Source organism: Salvia hispanica, chromosome 1 (assembly GCF_029641045.1).
Source record: "Salvia hispanica isolate PSC_SH4W2 chromosome 1, Shi_PSC_v1, whole genome shotgun sequence".
NCBI lineage: Eukaryota > Viridiplantae > Streptophyta > Magnoliopsida > Lamiales > Lamiaceae > Salvia > Salvia hispanica.
This window is the reverse complement of record NC_142692.1, coordinates 1,119,765-1,141,107: the sequence shown is the minus strand read 5'-3', so window position 1 is coordinate 1,141,107 and position 21,343 is coordinate 1,119,765. Positions and strand designations below refer to the sequence as shown.

At 33.4% G+C, this 21,343-nt stretch overlaps 1 protein-coding gene, 1 long non-coding RNA gene and 1 pseudogene across 2 annotated transcripts; 1 reads left to right on the top strand and 2 right to left on the bottom strand.

Annotated features, from left to right (window-relative positions):
* Window positions 1–153: 153 nt before the first annotated feature.
* LOC148933029 (uncharacterized) lies at window positions 154–1,117 on the bottom strand. Its single transcript, XR_016135461.1, has 2 exons — window positions 952–1,117; window positions 154–378 (listed from the first exon to the last, which is right to left on the bottom strand). It is a non-coding gene; the product is annotated as an uncharacterized LOC148933029 (long non-coding RNA).
* Window positions 1,118–4,591: 3,474 nt separating this feature from the next.
* Window positions 4,592–12,646, top strand: FANCM (DEAD/DEAH box RNA helicase family protein). The gene is made up of 23 exons (XM_089062775.1): window positions 4,592–4,735; window positions 4,828–5,185; window positions 5,889–6,032; window positions 6,356–6,438; window positions 6,531–6,645; window positions 7,205–7,296; window positions 7,694–7,748; window positions 7,834–7,955; window positions 8,031–8,144; window positions 8,269–8,462; window positions 8,538–8,668; window positions 8,811–8,871; window positions 8,986–9,056; window positions 9,183–9,232; window positions 9,297–9,462; window positions 9,563–9,690; window positions 9,787–10,119; window positions 10,202–10,268; window positions 10,473–11,024; window positions 11,096–11,517; window positions 11,605–11,678; window positions 11,747–11,896; window positions 12,063–12,646. Exons 1-23 carry the CDS (start codon window positions 4,721–4,723, stop codon window positions 12,601–12,603), a joined length of 4,038 nt encoding a protein of 1,345 aa, XP_088918901.1. The 5' UTR covers window positions 4,592–4,720; the 3' UTR covers window positions 12,604–12,646.
* Window positions 12,647–13,742: 1,096 nt separating this feature from the next.
* On the bottom strand, window positions 13,743–15,742 carry LOC125218067 (gibberellin 20 oxidase 2-like; annotated as a pseudogene).
* Between the last annotated feature and the right edge of the window lie 5,601 nt (window positions 15,743–21,343).

Below are 21,343 nucleotides of genomic sequence, written 5' to 3'. Positions count from 1 at the left end.
CAATATTGACAGATTTGGAAGAAACATAAAAAAATCAAACACAAAAAGCATGAGCCAATGTTTAACAAAACCTGAATCTTATTCCACCTCAATCAAACTTTCATCATTGACTGGAATGAATCATGATAATCATGCCAAAAAACCCAAATCAAATCATTCAAAAGTTTGAAATAAAATTTCTCAATATTCAAGAGTCACAAACAATTTGACAAGTGCAAATGCTCTTGTTTTTGGCTACACCAATACATCGAATTTTAGAGGGCATTTTGCTGGCTGGATAAGCCCCCAAAACTCTTAGAATACAATCACTATGTCCATATTCACCACATCCACCTATTCTTGGAATACTTGGAGCCTGACAATATTTCTTCTGTTGTCCTAAAAAGTTATAATCAAAATAAAATCAAGATTAAAAATTAAAAATTAAAATTATGCATAGGAAAAGTTCAAATATTCACAACATAAGTGATATTTTTTTCTTTTAGCAAAGGATTAATAATGGTCTTCATCTACACTAGACCTGTCCAAGGTTTATCAACCGGCGGTTAAAACCGAAATCGTAACCGTCGGTTACGGTTCTGAACCGAAACTGTGAGAATTTACCCGAACTGGAACGGTCGATTTTTGAAGGTTCGGTTCATGTTCAAAAATTTTCGAACCAAAACCGTGCCGGAACTGTCGATTCCGGACGGTTTCAAACTGGAACTGCGAAAAACCGCCGGAAAACCGTGAAATCAATCCGGAACCACAAAAAAACCAGCGGTTTAGAACCGTGAGAAACCGTAAAAAAACGGCGGTTTTGGAACCGGAGCCGGAACCGCAAAACACCCTCGCGGTTCGGTTCCGGTTCAACAATTTCTAAAACCGGAACCGTCGGTTCCGAACCGTAACCATCGGTTCCTAAACCGTGGGCACCTCTAATCTACACTCGTGATAAGAAACAGTTCGTACCTGCAGATGGGGCGAATAAAGGTAGTAGAACGACTAGAAAGAGCATGAAGGTGATTGCGAACTTGTTCATCTTTTCTCTATGTTTTTATTCCTTCGAAATTTTCAAATTATATATAAGGTTTAGAGGGCTTGGGATCAGCAGAGTGATCTTTTTATAGATATTATTTTGAATCGAGTAAGAAAATCTGAATTTATAGTGATGAAATATTGATTTGGAGCATAATCAATTAGCTGCGAATTTGGTGAGTAGAATGGAATTTATTTACCGAAAGAATGTCAAATATAGTATACATAGAGATATTAACAGTCAAATCTCAATCGTTTAATTTCATATCCAATGGCTCGAAAAATTTATAGTATAGTATTTATCCAATGGCTGCAATAAATAATTTATGAGGATTTAGATATTAACAGTCAAATCTCAATCGTTTAATTTCATATCCAATGGCTCGAAAAAATGTCATATTTTATTTATGTTTTAATTTACTTAGAAAGAGTAATATTGTAATCTTCTTTTAGGGTAGTTAATTAATTTCTAAATTCTCTCAAACTGTTCATAATATCCTACACGATTTATTCCTTGGATTTAGATATTTCACATAGAATTGTTTCCATTCAACTCCATCTTCTCCATTTTATTTGACAATTATTAATATCTACTCCTTATAAATTCATCCCAAATAGCAATATAATATATTAAAAAATCAATACAATATTACTAGTATATCAAATATTAATACATTAATGTATAATACTAAGTAACATTTTATAAAATAGTACTCCATAATTGCTAACTCAATCTTTAATTATTAACTGCAACTAATTTAAGTCTATAAGATTTTCAGTTATCTAATGGTCTATAAATTATCACGTGTAATTTTATTTTATTATCATTTAAATTTAAAAAGATAAGAAAACTACTATAATTATATTGATATATTATGATAATTATGTTGACATTTGACTGCTTCTTACAAAATACTAAAAAATACGAAAATTCAAGAATTTTTGTTTAAATTTTGATATCTAAACATATGTAAGTGAGATCTCCTCAGAATTCTTAAAATGATACCTTTAATTTAATGTATATTGTGTGAAAAATAATTTAAATTGAGATAGTTATAATCATTTAAAATTTTAAGATATTTTTTTAAAATTTAGTTATAACTAACTTTTTTGTTAATTGACATTAATATCTCTAATTGATATTTTTTATACACTTTATTGATACTCATAACTAAATGATTTTGTGTCTTGATTTAATGATCTAATGACTATTATTTAATTTTACTTAGTAATTTGAGGGTGAGTTAAGAATTATATTAACACAACACAACGATAGATCACCATAGACTTGTCACTATCAATATATATACAACCACACCAACATAGATTTGTCACCAATATATCACTATAGACTTCTCACTATATCAAAGTTCAATAAAAACATAGTAAGTACATAACAAATATAACCACAATTGAACTAGTATTAGCACTTCTTTTAATGTGTATTAACACTCAATAATCAGTAGCTCATAAAAATTAAAATCACGACCGTTGATATTATAATCTAATGATTAATATGGTAATTGTTGGGCTTGATTGATAAGTTAGTAATGCCTAGATATAGATACTTATAAGACTATTTCTAAATGTCTGATATCATAGTTAACCTATTATGTCAGCCCGTGGTTTTCTCTATGACCCATTCGAGCCCGCAAAAATTTCCTTAAAATACAAAGATATGTATCTCACAAATTTGGTCGGATAGCATTTCCACCTTATTTATTATGATTTATTAATACAAAATCTAGATAATTTCTTGTCTATCAAACAATAACAAAAAAACCTTCATCCGAGTTTATCTTGACACGAAGCCCGCATTTCTTATCTTATTTAACAAATCTTGTTATATCTCATCTTTCTCATCAAACGAGCTACTATATACTAGGATGATGGTAACCTAATGACCCGAGATTAACATTTTCATATATATGGAGTAATTAGAATCAATTTGATGCTGTTAATTTGATGCTCATGGTAATTGAAAATTTGAAACTACAAACCAAAGCTAGATACATTCATATAAATTTGTAACAAACAAGAGACCATTTATCAATCTTTTAACTTAATTAAATCAAATTAACTTTATAAATGGGATGAATCATGACAATGCCATTGATCATTTGATCTCACTCAATAAGCCGTAAATAAAGTAAAATACATTAATTACTTTATTTTTATAACATAGTTACCCCTAATTCAAAAGCACACAATTTCACCAGTGCATTTGCTTCTATTTTTTCCTATATCAACACAACGAATTTTTCTGGGCATTCTGCTTGCTGGATTAGATCCCACAACCTTCAAAAAACAATCTCTTTGTCCATTGCTACCACATGCACCTATTCTTGGAATATCTATTTCAACTCTTGCCCTAAAAAATAAAAACAATAGTTATATCAAATAAATATTTCAACATATGAAAATTACATAAAATAAAATTTTCCAACATATATATACTACTAATATTGCATGTACCTAGAGAAGGGGTGAACATAGGTAGTAGAACAACCAAATAAAATATGAAGGAGATAGCAAATTTCTTCATCTTTTCTAGAGTTTTTTTTTTCTCTCAAACTCAATTGTTAATGTGTAAATATTTGGGTTGGAATGTATGCTGAATTGGGATACAAGGATTGTGTTTTATAGGTGTACACACACTTATTGCAATTTTACAATTATACGCGGAAGGAAATAAATATTTATTCAACTCTCATTTTAATTGAAGTGTTTCTTTTGATTACAATAATGAAAGAAGATATGTTTAGTAAATTTAGGTGAGTCAAGATGAAGTACTATTAGATAGAGTACAACATACTCTACATGTGAGTTTTTGCTCGAATGGAAAAATAAAATATATTTTCCATATAATTTGAAAGCAAATGATACTAACTATAGTTAATCATTTTCATTTATTATAGGTATTTGAATTAAGATTAATTTGCCACTAAATTCCTAAACTTTTGTCTTGCACACCACCTTTAAAATTTGTGTGTAAATTATGATAGTTTTAACTATTCTGATTTTGCAACTAAATTATCGGTTTCTATAGATCTGCAATCAATCAAAATTTTGGCACTAAGGCCATCTCCAACCATTCATGCCAAACTCAAACTCATTTTTGAGTATATGTCACATCAAAAAGTAATTTTACTCCAACCATTTACACCATATTTATGTTTACACCATTTTTGAGTATTTGTCTAACAAAATTTTGGAGTAAACACCATATTTAGTGTTAAGCCATTCAAAAATCCAAAAATGAGTTTGCCTTTGGTGTACGATTGGAGAAATTATCTACACCAAAAATGAGTTTTGGTGTATGATTGGAGATGGTATAACATGATTTTATCATTTTATGATTTGCTCATGTGATAATATCGAATGTCAATCAAAATTGTGTCACGTTTTAGACAACATAACAATATCAATCATATTGCTAAATTAAAAATTTTCATTTATTGAATTATGGTAAGTACTATGTTGGATCGGGTTTTCTAATTCATTAATAGGGTATTTAACATATCTAATTCAAATGAAAATTCAAATAATAAAAATAATTGAAAATGAGGAATTTTGCCGCTAATTTTCTCAGTCGAATTCGAGGTTTTCTGCTTCATCTCCCTCCCCAAAATCCACCATTAAATTCAACACTAGTTCTTCACCAAGAGCTGCTTTGGCATCCACAGCCTCTCCTCTGCGAATCATGGACGACGATGATGTAAACCTCAATTTATTCACTTCTATTATATTTTTGTTAATTTTGCTGGATACGCGTCTTATGTTGATTTCAATCTGATTCATACGAAATAGGAATTCGATTGGGAAGCAGCTGTGCACGAAATCGACGTGGCGTGCCAGGCGACTGCTGCCGCAGTCGTTCCTAATTCACATCGCAAGCAAGAGATGTTTGTGAATGTAGATGAAGAAATGCGGAAAAAGGGGAAATTTGATGCTATTAGTTTAGCGCCTTCGACTAGGCAGACTACTTTAGATAGATTTATTGGGGCTTCGTCTTGCAATTCGAGGAAATTTGAGGAAAGGGTGGAAATTTCGTGTGGGCAGCAACGTGTGAGTAGTGGTATTGGGGAAAATATTTGTCGAGAAACTGAGAAGGTTAATGAGTTTGTTAAGATTGATGCTGAGACTGCCAAGACATGGATTTACCCTGGTATATATACATATATGCGTATGTATTATGTCTTTCTTTTGTTGGTGTGTGTTTATTTGTGATCTCGGAAGGCTTGTCTGCATATGTTATGTTTAGTCCCGGGAAAGCTGAAGTTGCTGGAAACAACATTAGGGTATTAAATAATATGACGAGGGCTTGGATTTCGTGTGTACAGTTTACAACTTGATCATATGCATAACAGCAGACTATCTTAGTGGTGAATTAGGAATTTGTTGAAAGGGTATTTCTTTTGTGTACAAAGGTTCAAAACCTATTTATAAGGGTTTATTTCTGTCTGTTGAGTTATAAGAACGAGCAACTACATTGAAAGGATGTGTGTGTTGATGTGTCGGATCTGAGCTGAGGCTGTTTGACTAAATGTGTACAAGAAATATGACAGAATCCTTATGGGGCCATCGTTTAAGAAGGTGAAATTTTGAAAAGTGAGATGTACTTCTAAGACAAACCTTTGACAACATGTTTAGGTGTCATGTGATTCCCAAAGTGTTTAGGTGTTGATCAACTTTTCTTTGCTTTAGCCTTTAGAAATCGAGGTCACTGTGATTGATCTTTGTGTTCCATGTTGCTTGTGACAAGCTTGTTTGAAAAACTTATAGAATCTATTTTATTTATTTTAATTTTATGAATATCATTGGGAGGTACTCAACTTGTTAATTTATTCCTCACTTGTGTTTCGTGTCAGTAAATGTCCCCGTTCGTGAATATCAGTTATCTATTACCAGGACTGCACTGTTTGCCAATACTTTAGTGTCACTGCCAACAGGACTTGGCAAAACTCTAATTGCTGCTGTAGTCATGTATAACTTCTTCAGATGGTTTCCTGAAGGTATGCGATCCTGTACTATTGATAATAATAATATACTACATGTCTCAATCATCAAATGCGGATCAACCTTTCTCTCTTTTTTTCTATCCTACTTTACTAATTTCGTATTAAAACCCGTTGTCGTACTCGTCACCAAAGTCTCTATTTTATGTGATGGATGGAGTATATTAGTATTTCCAAGTTGTAACAAGACATCATAGAATGACCACTGTCAAAGTATATAGGATATAGCATGCTGATAATCATGTTAGTGTTTACCTGTATTTGCAAATATTTGGTGCTAGAAGTCTTTGTTCAACAATCTTGCCAACTCTCTTCTGCAGGAAAAATAGTTTTTGCTGCTCCTTCTCGACCACTAGTGCTGCAACAAATAGAAGCTTGCCATAAGATTGTTGGTATTCCGCAAGTAAGCCTATTATTACAATATTCTCGGACTTACATTTCTTATGTTTCATATTGATACCGATACTTAAAAAGATGTCATTCTACTGATATTAGGAGTGGACTATTGATCTAACGGGACAGAAAAGTCCTTCGAGAAGAGCAGAACTTTGGAAATGCAAACGCGTTTTTTTTGTTACCCCACAAGTGTTAGAGAAGGATATACAGTCTGGTCTGTTTCTCAACTTGTTGTGATATGTTATTGGTGTGCATTTGCAAAATTTGAAACATAAATAATCCAACATCATATGTGGAACTAGAAAATGATGATAAATGAGCTGCCAGAGTTCTCATATGTTTGTGATATACTAGTATTTATCATTCTGTTTTTATAAGTGTGGGGAAGCCTTGAAAAATCACTTGCATTGGCTCAGCGTTTTTCCATTTCAATTTTATCATGAATATAGCACTTGGTGCAAACTTGTACTATTACATAAAATTGGTCATGGTTAAAGATCTACTTACACAAACTCTACAGTGAGAAATATGGCTTCGCTAAACCCTACTTTTCAATTCTCCTTGATTCATGGACGTTTTCTAGTAAAATAGTGAATTGAACAATATGTTATGATTCTAAGTCTTTTGAATTACTATTCCATATTTACATTTTCTGTATTGGCTATTGGGATGTCTTTACATGAAAATCAGTATTATGAGGACTTTTATCTGCTTTGCTTATATATTCATATGATACTTTGACTGAAATTCTTTATTAAATTTATATGATGTAGGATCCTGTTTGGTGAAAAATCTGGTGTGCCTGGTGATCGACGAGGCACATCGTGCGTCAGGAAACTATTCCTACTGCGTAGCTATCCGAGAGGTGTACTACTTCTTTATTTCTTTCATTCATGCGTTCTTGTGCTATATATTTAGAGCGAAAAATGCACTAAATACCAAAAGAAATAGTTTTTAGGCATTTGTTTTGTATTTATAATTCATTTTGCTTATACATCTACTTCTTCAATTTATATTACTAAAACTTTGAAAAATAATAGGCTTGTAAATACTTGTTTGGAGTGAAGTGAGTTGAATTTGACTTGAACTATCAAAATATAGTACAGCCTAAACCAATGCATTCTCATGAGCTATGCTAAGTGGATCACATAGGCGAGCACATAGAGTCCATTGGTCTAGCTTAGAGCTTGATTAAAACTTGCCTGTTAATTAGTCACCCTATTCGATAAAAAAAAACTTATACAATTTGACCAATGTTGCAGTTGATGGATGCTTCCACCCAACTAAGAATACTAGGTTTGTCTGCAACACCCGGATGTAAGTGCTGCACAGACTCACCCAAAAGATGTTGATTAATATTCAGACTGCTTTTGTTAAATTGTTCTTCTTGGTCATAATTCAGCTAACCAGAAGACAATCCAGCATGTCATTGACAATCTTCAAATATCAACACTTGAATACCGGAGTGAAAGTGATCCAGATGTACAGCCTTATGTGCACGATAGAAAGATAGAACTAATTGAGGTACTACTAGTTACATATATGAATAACTGAATTATACTCTAGGAATCATATGAAATTATAAGATTTTTCTTTTAGGTACCAATGGGTGATGAAGCAATCGATATAGATAGTCTGCTTTTGGAAGTTGGACGTCCATATCATGCCCAACTTTGCTCATTTGGGCTGCTTCCTAAGAGAGACATCAAGACAGTATGTTCATGTATCCTATTGTTTGAACTTCAGATCACTGGACTGTCAGATTCTCAAATTTGTTTACATCCTTTTAGCTGAATGAAAAATCACACCCATGTCCTGTTGTTTTTGTAATACATAGTTGAGCCCCTGTGATTTTCTAAGATCAAAGGAGACATTTTGCAAAAAGCCGCCTGCAAATGTTCCTCTATCAAGGCATGGTGAATTCATGGGTTATTTTGCTGCTCTTGTTACTTTGCACCATCTCAGGAAATTGCTTTCAAGCCATGGTATAAGGCCTGCATTTGAGCTGCTTGATGAAAAATTGAAAAAAGGGTATGCCACTGTTAATCAGCATTTAGATCCGTAAACCTTTCTCCGCTTTTGTTTAAAGTTATCTCCATTATGCAGGTGGTTTGCACGACTGCTAAGCAGAAACGAAGCAATTTTGAAAGCAAAACTTATAATGCAGAAAACTATTACCCACGGTGCTCCTAGCCCCAAACTAACAAAAATGCTGGAAGTACTGACTGAACATTTTAGTATGTAGCATTGTGGTTTTTGTTCTTTGACAGTGATATGCTTATTGTGTGGAAACTTTCTTCGGCCTTTTTCTTTAGTTGAGTATTTTTTATTTATATAGCAAAAATGTGGTGTTATTCATGTTAAGGAATTTTGGTGCAGAGGTAAAAGATCCAAAAAACTCCAGGGTGATAATTTTTTCAAATTTCAGGGGTAGTGTCAGGTGATCTTGAATCCTTTATCTTCGTTTCTTTCTTTGATTTCTGTAGCCTATTATGCTGAATCAATGTATAGATATAAGAAAAATTTAGTTCTGACTTTAATATTCAAAATTCAGGGACATACTTGATACACTTAAACACATTGGGGAATCTGTTAAAGCTACAGAATTCATTGGACAAAACACAGGTGCCTTTATCTATTCTCCTCAACCATTATTATGTGCTCTCAAATTGTTAGCTGTTGCTATATTTCTTGGTAAATTTTTGTACTTCGTATTTTGTAATTAATTTTTGACCTTATTGTTCTCTGCAGGAAAAAACTCAAAAGGACAATCCCAAAAAATTCAACAAGCAGTTCTAGAGGTACTGCTTTGTCTATTTGTGGTATTCTGTTCGGTTCTTAGTGGTTATATACTTGTGTCCATAGAAATTTCGGACAGGCGGGTACAATGTCATTGTTGCAACTTCAATCGGTGAGGAAGGTCTTGATATCATGGAAGTTGATCTTGTCATATGCTTTGATGCTAATATCTCGCCTTTGAGGATGATTCAACGCATGGGGAGAACCGGGAGGAACCAGGAAGGACGAGTTGATATCCTTTTCTATCTGTGTCTCTCGTATGTAGATCTTGTACATCGTATTTACTAATTACCTTAAATCCTTTTCATAAGCAGTTTCCTTAACTAGCTCACTAGTTTTAGCATGCGAAGGGGCAGAATTGAGAGGTTATAAGCAAAAGCAAGCGAATGGCAAGTCTATAAGTAAGCACATGATACATGGTGGCACAAAGAGTTTTAATTTCCACCCGAGTCCAAGGATGGTATGCTTTCTCTGCAGATTATGTTTCACTTGCCTGACACAATCATTGTTATAGATAGATAACCAGGTTTTTTTACCTTTACACGCGCAATTGCAGGTTCCACATTTTCTCAAACCAGAACTGCAATTTCTTGAAATGTCAATTGAAAAATTTGTTCCTTGTGGGTCAAAAGCAAAGGACTCTGAACTCATTCCAGGGCCAGCATACAAGGACAAAATTACAGATGCTGAGAAAGATTTGCTCGCCAAGTATTTTGTCGCCACTCAAGAAGATGCTTGGAGACCATCTCTCATTGCTTTTCCTCACTTCCAGGCATATCCATCGCCTGCAAACAGTGTGCTGCATTCATCTCGAACGCAGCTACTAATAGATACCATGCAGGATTTGCAAGACCTACCATATTCTCACGATCGCAATCCCTCAGCAGAGGTATGTTTGTTTGTTCACAACAGGCTCGTCTATATTCAGTAGGCTATTTTTTGGAATAATTTGAGCTACTATCTTGATTCAGGACGATGTCATTCTAGATCCTTGCTTGAGAGTTTCAGAGGCAGAGCCTCGTGATAACATTATAGAAGGTAACTAGTTGGCAAAAGATAGGCCTTTGCCGTCTGTGACTTCCATTTCGATAGATGTAGCGTCATTTGATCTATCAAGGATCAAAAAAGATGGAAAGCACAGCATAAATATTTAGTAGCTATATTAACACAATGTTAGAATCTTCATGCTTGGCTGCTTTTTAATTCTACATGGTTTTCTTTTTTGGAATGTTTCAAATTCAGAGAGGTATACTGATCCTGCTGAAGAGGAATCGAATAGAGAAGCGGAAGAATCGGGTCGAGAGCTTCAAGTGACTGTGAAAGATCTGCAGAGCGAAGACTCTCACAAACCAAAAACTTGGCTTCATACCTTCCTCTTTGCTTCAGAATTTGTGTCTGTTGATAGTGTTGGAAATGTCCTGGTATTATCATTACCTAAAGTGCCTCTAGATTCGAGTTCTAAACGAATTGAATCTAGAAGTATGGCTTCTCTTGATCACTCAATACAGGAACGTGTAGACTGCGCAGAGATTCCTCTGCAACCTATAGATAATCACCCTTTGCACCCAAGACCCACCGAAGTCACTGTACATGAATTTAGTGTAGGTGACCTCTCATCTAAAGATGCGAAGAAGTTCGACGAGGCTGAGGAAATTCTCCATTCCCCAGTTTCAAGCAGAATGCAGAACGAAATGGATATTTCAGACCAGGATCTTATAGATTTCTATCTTAGTCCGAGACTGACTAATTTAATCAAAAGTGGAGTTGTTCCAGAATCTCCGATAAATGATTCTGGTATGTATTCATTGCAGCATTCCTCATAACATGTACAATTATCAATGCCTCTGTCTGCAATTCTGATGCAGGGATGTGGAAGGGCAACCAAGGTGATGGTATCGCTTGTCCTGCTCTCGTTTCTCCCCCAAATCTGGAAACTGAGCGTTTCCTAAACTCTTGTCAACATGACAAGAGGGAAGATATAAATGGCAGCTTGGGGGAGATGGATATCGACAATGGCATTCGAACACCTCCACGGGATTGCAACACGGGCACAGTGGGAGCATGCTCCTCACCTGTTCCCGTTACAAATGAGCTGCGAACTCCTGTTACTAAACTCTCGGACAGGAGTAGCAGTAAAGATTGGACTCCAGATTGTGGTGTCCAGCCTGAAAGTGTCGAGCAGCCGTTCAAGTTCCGTAGGCTGCGGAAGCTTGGAGATTGCAACAGGAAAGTTCCAACAGAATCCAGAAACTCATCTGGTGCAGGCGAAAAATATGTTTCGAGAAGGGTTAGCCATCATAAATCCACTACGCTTCTCAAAGGTATTCTTTTCATCAATGAAAATGCAAATTTACTGGGCCACTTATGCTTGCAGAAGTCTCTTAATAAACCTCGAGGTGAGAAGAAGCAAGCAAAAGGCGCTGCAACATATATTGAAGAAGAAGCCGAGTAAGTGCACCTTCTACAGTTCATACAGGTGAGGCATTTTACCTATCTTAATACCCTTTCATGTTTAGGGTATCATCTGATGCTATGGCGTCGGATGACGAGGAGGATGTACAAGAGGACAGTTCGTTTGAGGATAGCTTCATAGACGACGGGATCAATCCTACAACTTCTAATACCCAAGCTGCCAGCACTAGGGTTGACATGATGGCAATATACAGGTTACCAATAACACCCATCATCTTCCCGTTTGTCTGTTTACGTTGGATGATAGATTGAACTTACGAGTATTTGAAAGACTATGATTGTATGATCTCAAAATCATTCAATTCATCAGTCTGTAGTGGATTATCCTATATTATGTTTACCGTTTCAATTTAATGGCAGGCGATCGTTACTCAGTCAATCTCCATTTCCAAGACCCCCAAGCTTCCCATCAAGCCACAGTCCCGACTCTGTGGTTCAAAGCAGCAAAATGGATGGAAGCGGAAGCTCAACAGGAACAGGACGCGACGATGCTCCTCAAACTGGCTCTGAATCAACTGCCAGGAACAACAAAGGTGCAGGCAACGGGGTTCCCACAGAGATGCTCGAGAGCAGGCCGGATAGTCGGAAAAGAAAACTGAGCCTCCACCAAGCACACTCCCTACCAATGCTTAATTTAGACACGGAGTTCTCTCTACTCTCCGGGGCTGCACATGAGAACTCGACTGCGCACGTACATGTAGAGACAATGGAAAAGGCCGTAGATATTTTTGAAGACGATGATTTTTATGAAGGGATCGATCTTGATGCACTAGAAGAAGAAGCTACAAAGCTGTTCAAGAATAAAACAGAGCACTCAACAGAAAAAATAGTAGGTTCAGATGAAATTAAAGAACAAAATTTTGGGATTTTTGATGCGCCTTCATTTGATCTTGGTTTTTGATTTGTTTACGGACTTAAAATAAATAAATTATTTTATGTGTTAAGCTTGGTTATTTGTAATTATTATGAATAGGCCTTGAATGTGCAATATATCAATTTTAAATGAAAATGCATTCCCATGCAATATTTGGTTTTTATTTTGTAATAAAAATATATTGACTTTAAATTTACCGCCACAAGAAAAAAATGCATTCCCATGCAATATTTGGTTTTTATTTTGTAATAAAAATATATTGACTTTAAATTTACCGCCACAAGAAAACTCGACCAATAAGAGACTTTCATAAAGATATTTTTGTTTTAGGATGGCTCTTTTCTTTGTGATATAATGCTGTTTAAAATAGAAATTTCATAAATATTGGTGATAAGATATAATTTACACATCCCATGTTTTTTGTCCTCATGCAAATATTTTGGATTTAGTTACAGTCATGTCCCCCATCATATATTTTACATCTATTCTACTATTTCAATTTCAATCATGCCATGATCAATCAAATGAAAAACGGGTGAATTATTTTTTCCATTCCACTTTAAAATTTTCAGCTTTTGATTGTTATTGTACATATATAATCTAACTATGGAATCACAAAAATATTGGTGAAAGGATAAGTCAAGACCCTTAGGATACTATTTTAGTATTAAAATCTAGGGCAAATAGCCCAAAAAATCACAAAATTTGGTCAAACTCTGGTATTTTCCATAACTTAAAAATGACCGAATTAATCCAAACTTTGACGATTTTCAGAAATTTTCCCATGGATTTGAATTTTGGAAAAATTGAGCGTGACATGGACGCCGGGAACGTATGACGTGGATGCCAGGAACGTAAGATGCGGACGCTGGAAACATATGTTGTGGAATAAATTATTAATTGTCGTCGTTTCACTCCAGATTTACGTCTTGTACAAAAAATAGGACCGGAATCATGTTCTTTCCATTCTTCTTCTTTTTTTTTCGTGATTGATAAAGTTATGATTAAATATGGCTGAAATCACGTATAATTCTTACTCAATTACGATCCCTACAAAAAAATAGGGCTGAGATCACATTCCCAACGTCCATGTCATGCTCAATTTCCCAAATTCAAATCTATGAGACAATTAAGAAAATCGTCAAAGTTATGATTAACACGTTGAAATAAATCACAAGAAACAAAGAGCACATAAAATATTACAACATACACACGATGAGATATAACATTACATAGTAATATGCCACCCCCCTCCAATCAATACCTTTAACCCCAATAACAAACAATGGGGCTAGCTAGCTAGCAAGCTAGACTCACCAAAATAAATACACACACACACACATTTATACACACACATTTATACACACACACACACACACACACAAGTGGCATGTATAAATATTGCATAAATTGTGGTGGTGGGGTGACAAAAGTCTAAGAAACCCTAGCCACCTAGGGTTTAGGTTGGCTGGTGGGAATTGAGCCATTTAGTGAAATTTTGGAGTGTTGCAACATCAACCCTATAATGTTTTTGTGTGAAATTGAGGAAATCCAACCACTTGAAATCTGGATATTGCCTCAGCCTCTCTGAGCTCACTAGCTTTTTGGGAGGTTTGATCACTTTTTCTTCTGAAGGGCACAAGAAATACACCATTGAAATTCTCCCCAATGATTTGTTCACCACAACTCTATGTGGGCAGCTCTTGTACACTCCATTTGATAATGCCTTCACAAAACATACAAACTAACATATTGATATGACTATTTCCCATGAAATATCACTATAAGTGTTGTCTAATCACTTTCTAATCCGTACAATTCTTGATTGATTAAAAAGGCATCAATTACAAATGTCTCTTCTGTGATTATACACCAACTTTTTTATGACAATTACAACTTAACAACATGGAAAAGGCTCTATTACATTCAATCAATCATTAGGTTATAATTGTCACAAATTCTGATTTTTTTTTTCTTCTAAATTTTTAGTATTGGAGCAAAAATATTTTTTGATAATTCGTGTTAGTACTGACTTACGGAGAAAGTGTCGCCGAGGTTGACAACTAGGGCACCGGGTATTGGCCTCACCGACTTCCATAGGCCATCGGCTAAGACCTCAAGACCTCCGACTTGATCTTGGTAAAGAATGGTGAGAGCAGTGGGATCGCAGAGCCTGGCTCTTGGCATGGAGGGTAGAAGTTGCATCTCAAAATAGAGCTACCATCTTCAAAAAAATCTTTATAATATTGTCTATCAACCCCCAAGCTCACCCCCAATATTTCCATTATGGTTAGAGACAACTTTTTCATGGCATCACAATATTTTTGGAAATCTAATCTGCAACAACATAAACCAAAATTTAAAATTAATAAAATACTACTAATGCAATGTAACCGTACATTATTTAGGTCATATATAGTAAAGATCAAATTTTTCATACAATCTATAAACTCCCAACTCATCAAATCCAAGGAAACACACACCTCACATAGTCTAGAACAAGATTACATCATTGACCATGCATATATCACACACAAGAAATCAAGAAAACACACACCTCACATAGTGAAGGTATATGCATATATACTTTCCAAAACAAACAAAATAGTAGTAACATAATTGAGCATAATAAAAGACAAAACATAGTATCAAACATGCAAGAACAACAATAATCTATATATATATATAAAAAAAAAACTCACTTTATCTTCTCAAATTCTTGACCAAATGCGGATTCGAAAAAAAGGGGCATCTCATCAGAATCACTACCACCTTCATTAAATATGCAAGAAAAAATCTCCTTCCATGGAAGATTCAAAGAGAACCGATCTGCATTTGCAAACGAGTAGCCCGAAAAGCTCCCGGGGCGCCTCTGAACCCTCATTTTGGCATCAATTGGGAGATTAAAGAAGAAATTCACGTGATCATATACTGAATTTATGAGCTCCAAATCGAGGCCATGGTTGGTCACTTGAAACAAGCCGTGGCTGAGGCACGCGGCTCGAACGAGATCAGTGGCTTGGGCGCCACCACCGAGGTCGATCACGGGCTCGTTGAGCTCTTCTGCATTAGGAGAAGGGTTTTCCTCTTTAGACCAAATGAAATTTTCTAATTTTTTGGAGAAATTTGAATAGAGAAATTTGTTGAATGCAGCGTTGGAATCCATTTGATGAGATGAGAACAAAAGATGAGATTCGAGTGATCTTGCTTGGTGCTTAGTTTATAGGAGTAGGGAGAGTGAGTGAGCAGTGTTGGGTGATTTTTTTTTACTACTCCATAATTTATCTTTTTATAAAAGTTTGTGGGATATTCAAATTCAAACATATGTAAGATATAGTATATAGAAGTACTAGCACATGAGAAATGTTATATAGGTTATATAACATATCATAATTTTGAAAAAATTACGTATAAAAGGATTCTATTTAAAAACAACACACATAAGGGTGGTTAAATAAAATGTTTGTTATCTATACAACATATAAAAGGGGAGTTTTGGAGAGATTTTTTTAAAAATATATTAAATTAAAAATTAAAAATCTAGAGTAAGTGGGAGTGGAGTGAGTGGAAGGTTAACAAAGATAATTTGATTCAATTTATATTGATGATTAAATTAGAAATCTAGAGTGAGTTGAATTCCATAATTGTAGGGATAGAATTTACCGATTTATTTATCTATATTAAATATAGAGCATGTACTAATTCATCCATAACTATATTGATTGTAACTGATTTATATTTCATACACGTTCCATTAATTAACTTAATAAATGGTAATCACACGACTAATACAAAGTGGAGTGAATGGGAGGTTTCACAAGTTACGTGCATAATGTTTAGCATATAAACATGTCATTTAAAGGTTGGATATCCACATACTATTTTTGTTTTTGCCATAAAAAGAAAGCTTGATGCCATGGAACCATTCCACACCATGCTCAATGACCTCGAGGCTTCGTCAATTTCTTTGGTTGTCAAAGTACGCTGCATTCGTGTTTTTGACACAACCGCAGCTGGAGACAAAACCATTGTGATCAGCAAACAATGTGTTTTACAAGATCATGCGGTACGTTATTTTGTTGGCCGTCGAATGCTTATAGAGTGTTCATTCCATGACTTTTCATATTTATTTTGTGGCTAGAAAAGTTATAGACTTGCATATGGATTACACATCAACAAAAACATTTTCTCTTATCTGTCGAGCTCTCTACAGTTTTGTGCATATTTTATTTGGTGTATAGATTCTTTTTTCTGATTATTCGTTTCTGCACATTTTATTTGGTGTTTAAATTCTTTTTTCTTATCATTCGTTTCAGAAAAATATTTGGATCGTGCATTGCACGTGGGTGGATACTAGTTGTAATAAATATAGGCTTACACTTTTAAGTGCAAGTTACTACATATTTATGGTGAAAATTAATAGTATTGGAAAAAAATCGCCCCTAGAGGATTTGAATTCATCTTTAGTATCTAATCGATGAAAGTGTAAAAACACATCTTATTACATAGTGTGAGAACACTGCAAGGATTATTGCATTTGCTATGCAATGAACGTAAAGTTACTGCATATCGTTATATATTAAGAAAATGCATCCACCGTATATATCTTTTATGATCGAAGGATTGTTAATTGTTCTCCGTTCTTACTCATACGCGAAGAGTTCCTGGTCAGTAGTTCGTATTCTAGCTTGATCTTTCAGTTTTTGCACAATAGTCTTTGATCACATGTTTGGCACCTAGGGTTAAACGTACGATCTAATATGCCTATCTAGAGTTGTTAAACGATTTAATACTGGATTTCTTAATTTATTAGTAATTTTTAATAAATATTATGGATTAACAAAACACTTAATTTAGGATAAGTGTTGAAAGGTAGTTAGTGAACCAAATCTCCTTAATGAATAATAACAATTCGAAATGTTTTTGGGAGGCAAATTTATAGATTTGAAAATGACTCTCCAACCATTGATTGGTACCAAATTTGTACCCGACTTTAATTTTTAGGAAACGTTTAGAATTTCTTGTCATATTAGTGGGCTATGGGAATCAAGAAACAGAAACAATTTCCAGAGAATTGCAAAACTCTAATTAATTTAATTTAAAGAAATGTTTTGTCAATTGAGGAAAAGTTTCAAGTTGGACTGTTGCAAATTCCAATGATTTGTTTGCCTTTCAATTATAGATGTTATTATGTGTATTAGTATTTGTTAGAGAAAGCATTCTTTGATTTATCATGGAACGAATAGTAATTTACTCAATTTTATTTATTTACATGCTATGGATGTCGATATATAAATTTTTTTTAAGGAAAACATCAGTAATTGATGCATTCGAACCACTCACAAATCAAGCCACAATAAAAAAATATACAATAATAATAACAATATAGTATAATATAAAAAATATTAATATCATATCATATCATATGATATCATTCCACCTTTAAGGTGACCATCAAATTCAATGGCTTTATCTTACCCTACCTGTCTCCTCGTCGTGAACACGATTTGTCTGCATCTGTAAATATCATCGTTGGATTAAAGTGTCAATTTTGTTGAAAATGCTACTCTAGTTACTAGTTTTTTTAAAGAGAAAATGGTTATTTAAGCCTCAAACTTCAAACTTTGTTAACAAATTAATTAGATTGCCTTTAAATTGTTTTAATAATGTATCTAACATTTTGTTTTGTAGTAAATTTATATGGACATTTTTCATTTAATGTAGAAACTTATAATTTCATTCCTTGAGTTTGTTCATCTATATCATCAAATTTTGGAACCGAAAAATAATATTTGGGTCCTATTTTTGGATTTAGATTTAGATTTGGTCAGCCTTTTACATTGGTCGCCCCAGGTTTTTTTTTTCGGAACCCCAGAACCAGAAGTAGTAGGATTCATTCTCATAATATAATAAATAAAAAACAACAGATTTGGGCCTAGCAAATTAGATTTATAATACTATTTACTTCAAAAAATTGGGCCTAGCAAATTATATTGGATTCGCAGGGCGTGGGCATTAAATAATAAGGAATACTGTATTATAATCATGTACATTTGTCTTCGTGTGTGCATGTGTCTCTATATATCGATAATTATAAATATAGTAATTACTACTAATATTTATAAATGTCATATTCCAATAAAAAAGGAAGAACACGATTCCATGCCATAATCAAGTTAGAAAATCTGCAAATTGAGAAGACGTACAAACAAGAATGATTTAAAAGGTTTATATGGAATTAGTATTATGCCCTAATTTGATATGATGCCAGAAAATGCCAAATTATTAGGTAGGAGTAACATGGTCTTACATGGCTTAATCCTTTCCTATTCAATTTTTTTTAATCATCTTGAGTTGTGAATCGATCTTCCTTATGACAAAATGAGTGTTATAATAGAGTGTGGTTATTCGACATTATTTATCTCTGAATTTGTTTTGCCGACCGAATACACAACTCTTTAGGTTTTCGGGAATTCTGTGGTGGTTAAGAGTTGTTATTTTTAAAGGACGGAGGTAGTGTAAGTAATTAAATAAGATAAATAAGAAAAAAGTTAAAAAACTAGGATAATGGTAGGCTGGATTATGCTTGAAAAACAGGCTATGTTTGGCTGGCCTAAAATCCTTTGTAGGATTCCACAAATCTAAAGTTATGGTTGCACATGACTTCCAAATCCATTCCGATTACCACCACTATATCAAATATCAATCACAATCACCACCAACTATAAAAATACCAAATTGTTTATACTACTATCATTTTACTTTATTTTCCCCCAACTTTTCATTTTATTGTTTTTCAAATTTGGAAGATTCGTTTACCTACCATCCAAACATGTCACATGCTCTTCCTTCACTCCACCTCCCTTATTATTAACTAGCTGAATGGTACGTGAAACTTCCATGCAAATAATAATAATAATAATAATAATAATAATAATAATAATAATAATAATAATTATTATTATTATTATTATTATTAATAATAATAATAGTAATATTTTAACATATTTACTAGATCTTATGCATGATATATTAGGTGAAGTTATAAAATCCAAATGAAAAAAAAAAGTTATAAAATCCAAATGATGGATATACTTAATACTATAATGCTAGCTAGTGTGATTTTCTTAAAGGAATACATTGCTCACTCTCACACAAATGTAGTAGTGCATGATTTGTGGGAGTAGGTATCTTTAGGTGGAGGAATATGAGCCATTTTGTGTGGAACATAAGAACAAGAACTAGATTCCGAATACACAATTTAATGTTCAACTTTTTTTAGTTATCTTTTAGAAAATAAATTATTAATACTTGTGGTGCATATAAATCATTTCAACCTAATTCGAACGCGATCACTTTTCATTCACTAACATTACACTAATTCCAAGTCACCTCATGAAGCATATTTAATTCCAATAATACTTCTATTCGCTCAAACTTTGATTGAATTATATATATGGGGATGCATTCAATTTAATCGAACTCATGATTATAATCAACAAAATTAAGAACATAGCCATTGTCTCAAAAATATGACGTTGAGCTTATTTTTTTAAATAATATACAAGGAATATTTAGACTTGGATAATATTCGGTGCTAGCTACCTAAATATACATAAAAAACACACACTTAAATATATGTGTGTGTGTGTGTGTGTGTCATATTCTTTTAATAGTGACCCTATTATATTATTGGCAAATACTATTTGTACCTAATCCACGTCAAATTCATGACACCTAAATTGAAAGTCAATATTAATTGTAACTTTTTTGCATTATGGATCAGATTTTATTGAGTCAAAAGTTGTCACCATATATATGATTTTCTTTCAAAAGTAGATTTGATACTAAGGTCAATATATTCCGATTCTTATTCATCAAACACTTTTCTTGTTGCTCACAGAAGAAAATTTAATTTGAAATTAATATACAAATTTAAGTTTTAGAAGCAATATATATTGATAGTTCCATTGACTTTTTTCTTATTAAATATAGGTAGATTATAATCCTCTCCTACTAAATTCTTGCACATGAAAGAATTATTTCCAGTCCTAATTAATCATTAATAAAAACTTATATGCACCGACCTTGTAACAATTTTAAACATAGGCCATGTGATTAGTTGAACTGTATGCACCAGAAAAATAATATTCTCTCTTAGGTGTTAAGTACATCAAGATCATTACCATAAATTAAACTTAAGTATTACTACCAACTTACGTAAAACTTTAAGATCATTAGTTGACTACGTATTTTCTTATTCGAGTTGTTACCTAACTGTTTTCATTATAATTAACTAAAAATATGATAGTAGTTAAATATCAAGTCTAATATCTAATTAATGACCTATTAATTGAAGCATCAAATAGTATGACCTTTTATCTACAATAATAAACTCTCAAAGTTCAAATTTCACCATTCCCTCAAATAATTTCATATATTTTTTAGATATATATGTTGCATAATTTAGACTTCAATTTATGGCCTCAAAGATCCTCAATCCATATATTCTAGCGTCACTAACTTTAATTTGAACATAACATAAACAAAATTATAAAATTGGATACTTGTTTGGTGCGTTTAAAAAGTTTAGTGGAGTTAAAATTGTGAATTATGCGAAAAGAATTTATAATTCAAATGACAAATATTAAAATGAATTTAAAAACGAAAAGGTTGAACTACTCTTTTCGTTCAAATTAGTACCAAAAACAAGTACTTCAGTACATGATTAGTACTATTCGGCGGTGTTCGGTTTGCAAGATAAAAT

What these genes read in the sequence shown, in the direction of transcription:
- FANCM (XM_089062775.1), top strand. An exon ending in TTTGTCTGCAACACCCGGAT is followed by an intron (nt 7,749 to 7,833) that starts GTAAGTGCTGCA and finishes GTCATAATTCAG; the next exon opens with CTAACCAGAAGACAATCCAG. An exon ending in TATATTGAAGAAGAAGCCGA is followed by an intron (nt 11,679 to 11,746) that starts GTAAGTGCACCT and finishes TTTCATGTTTAG; the next exon opens with GGTATCATCTGATGCTATGG.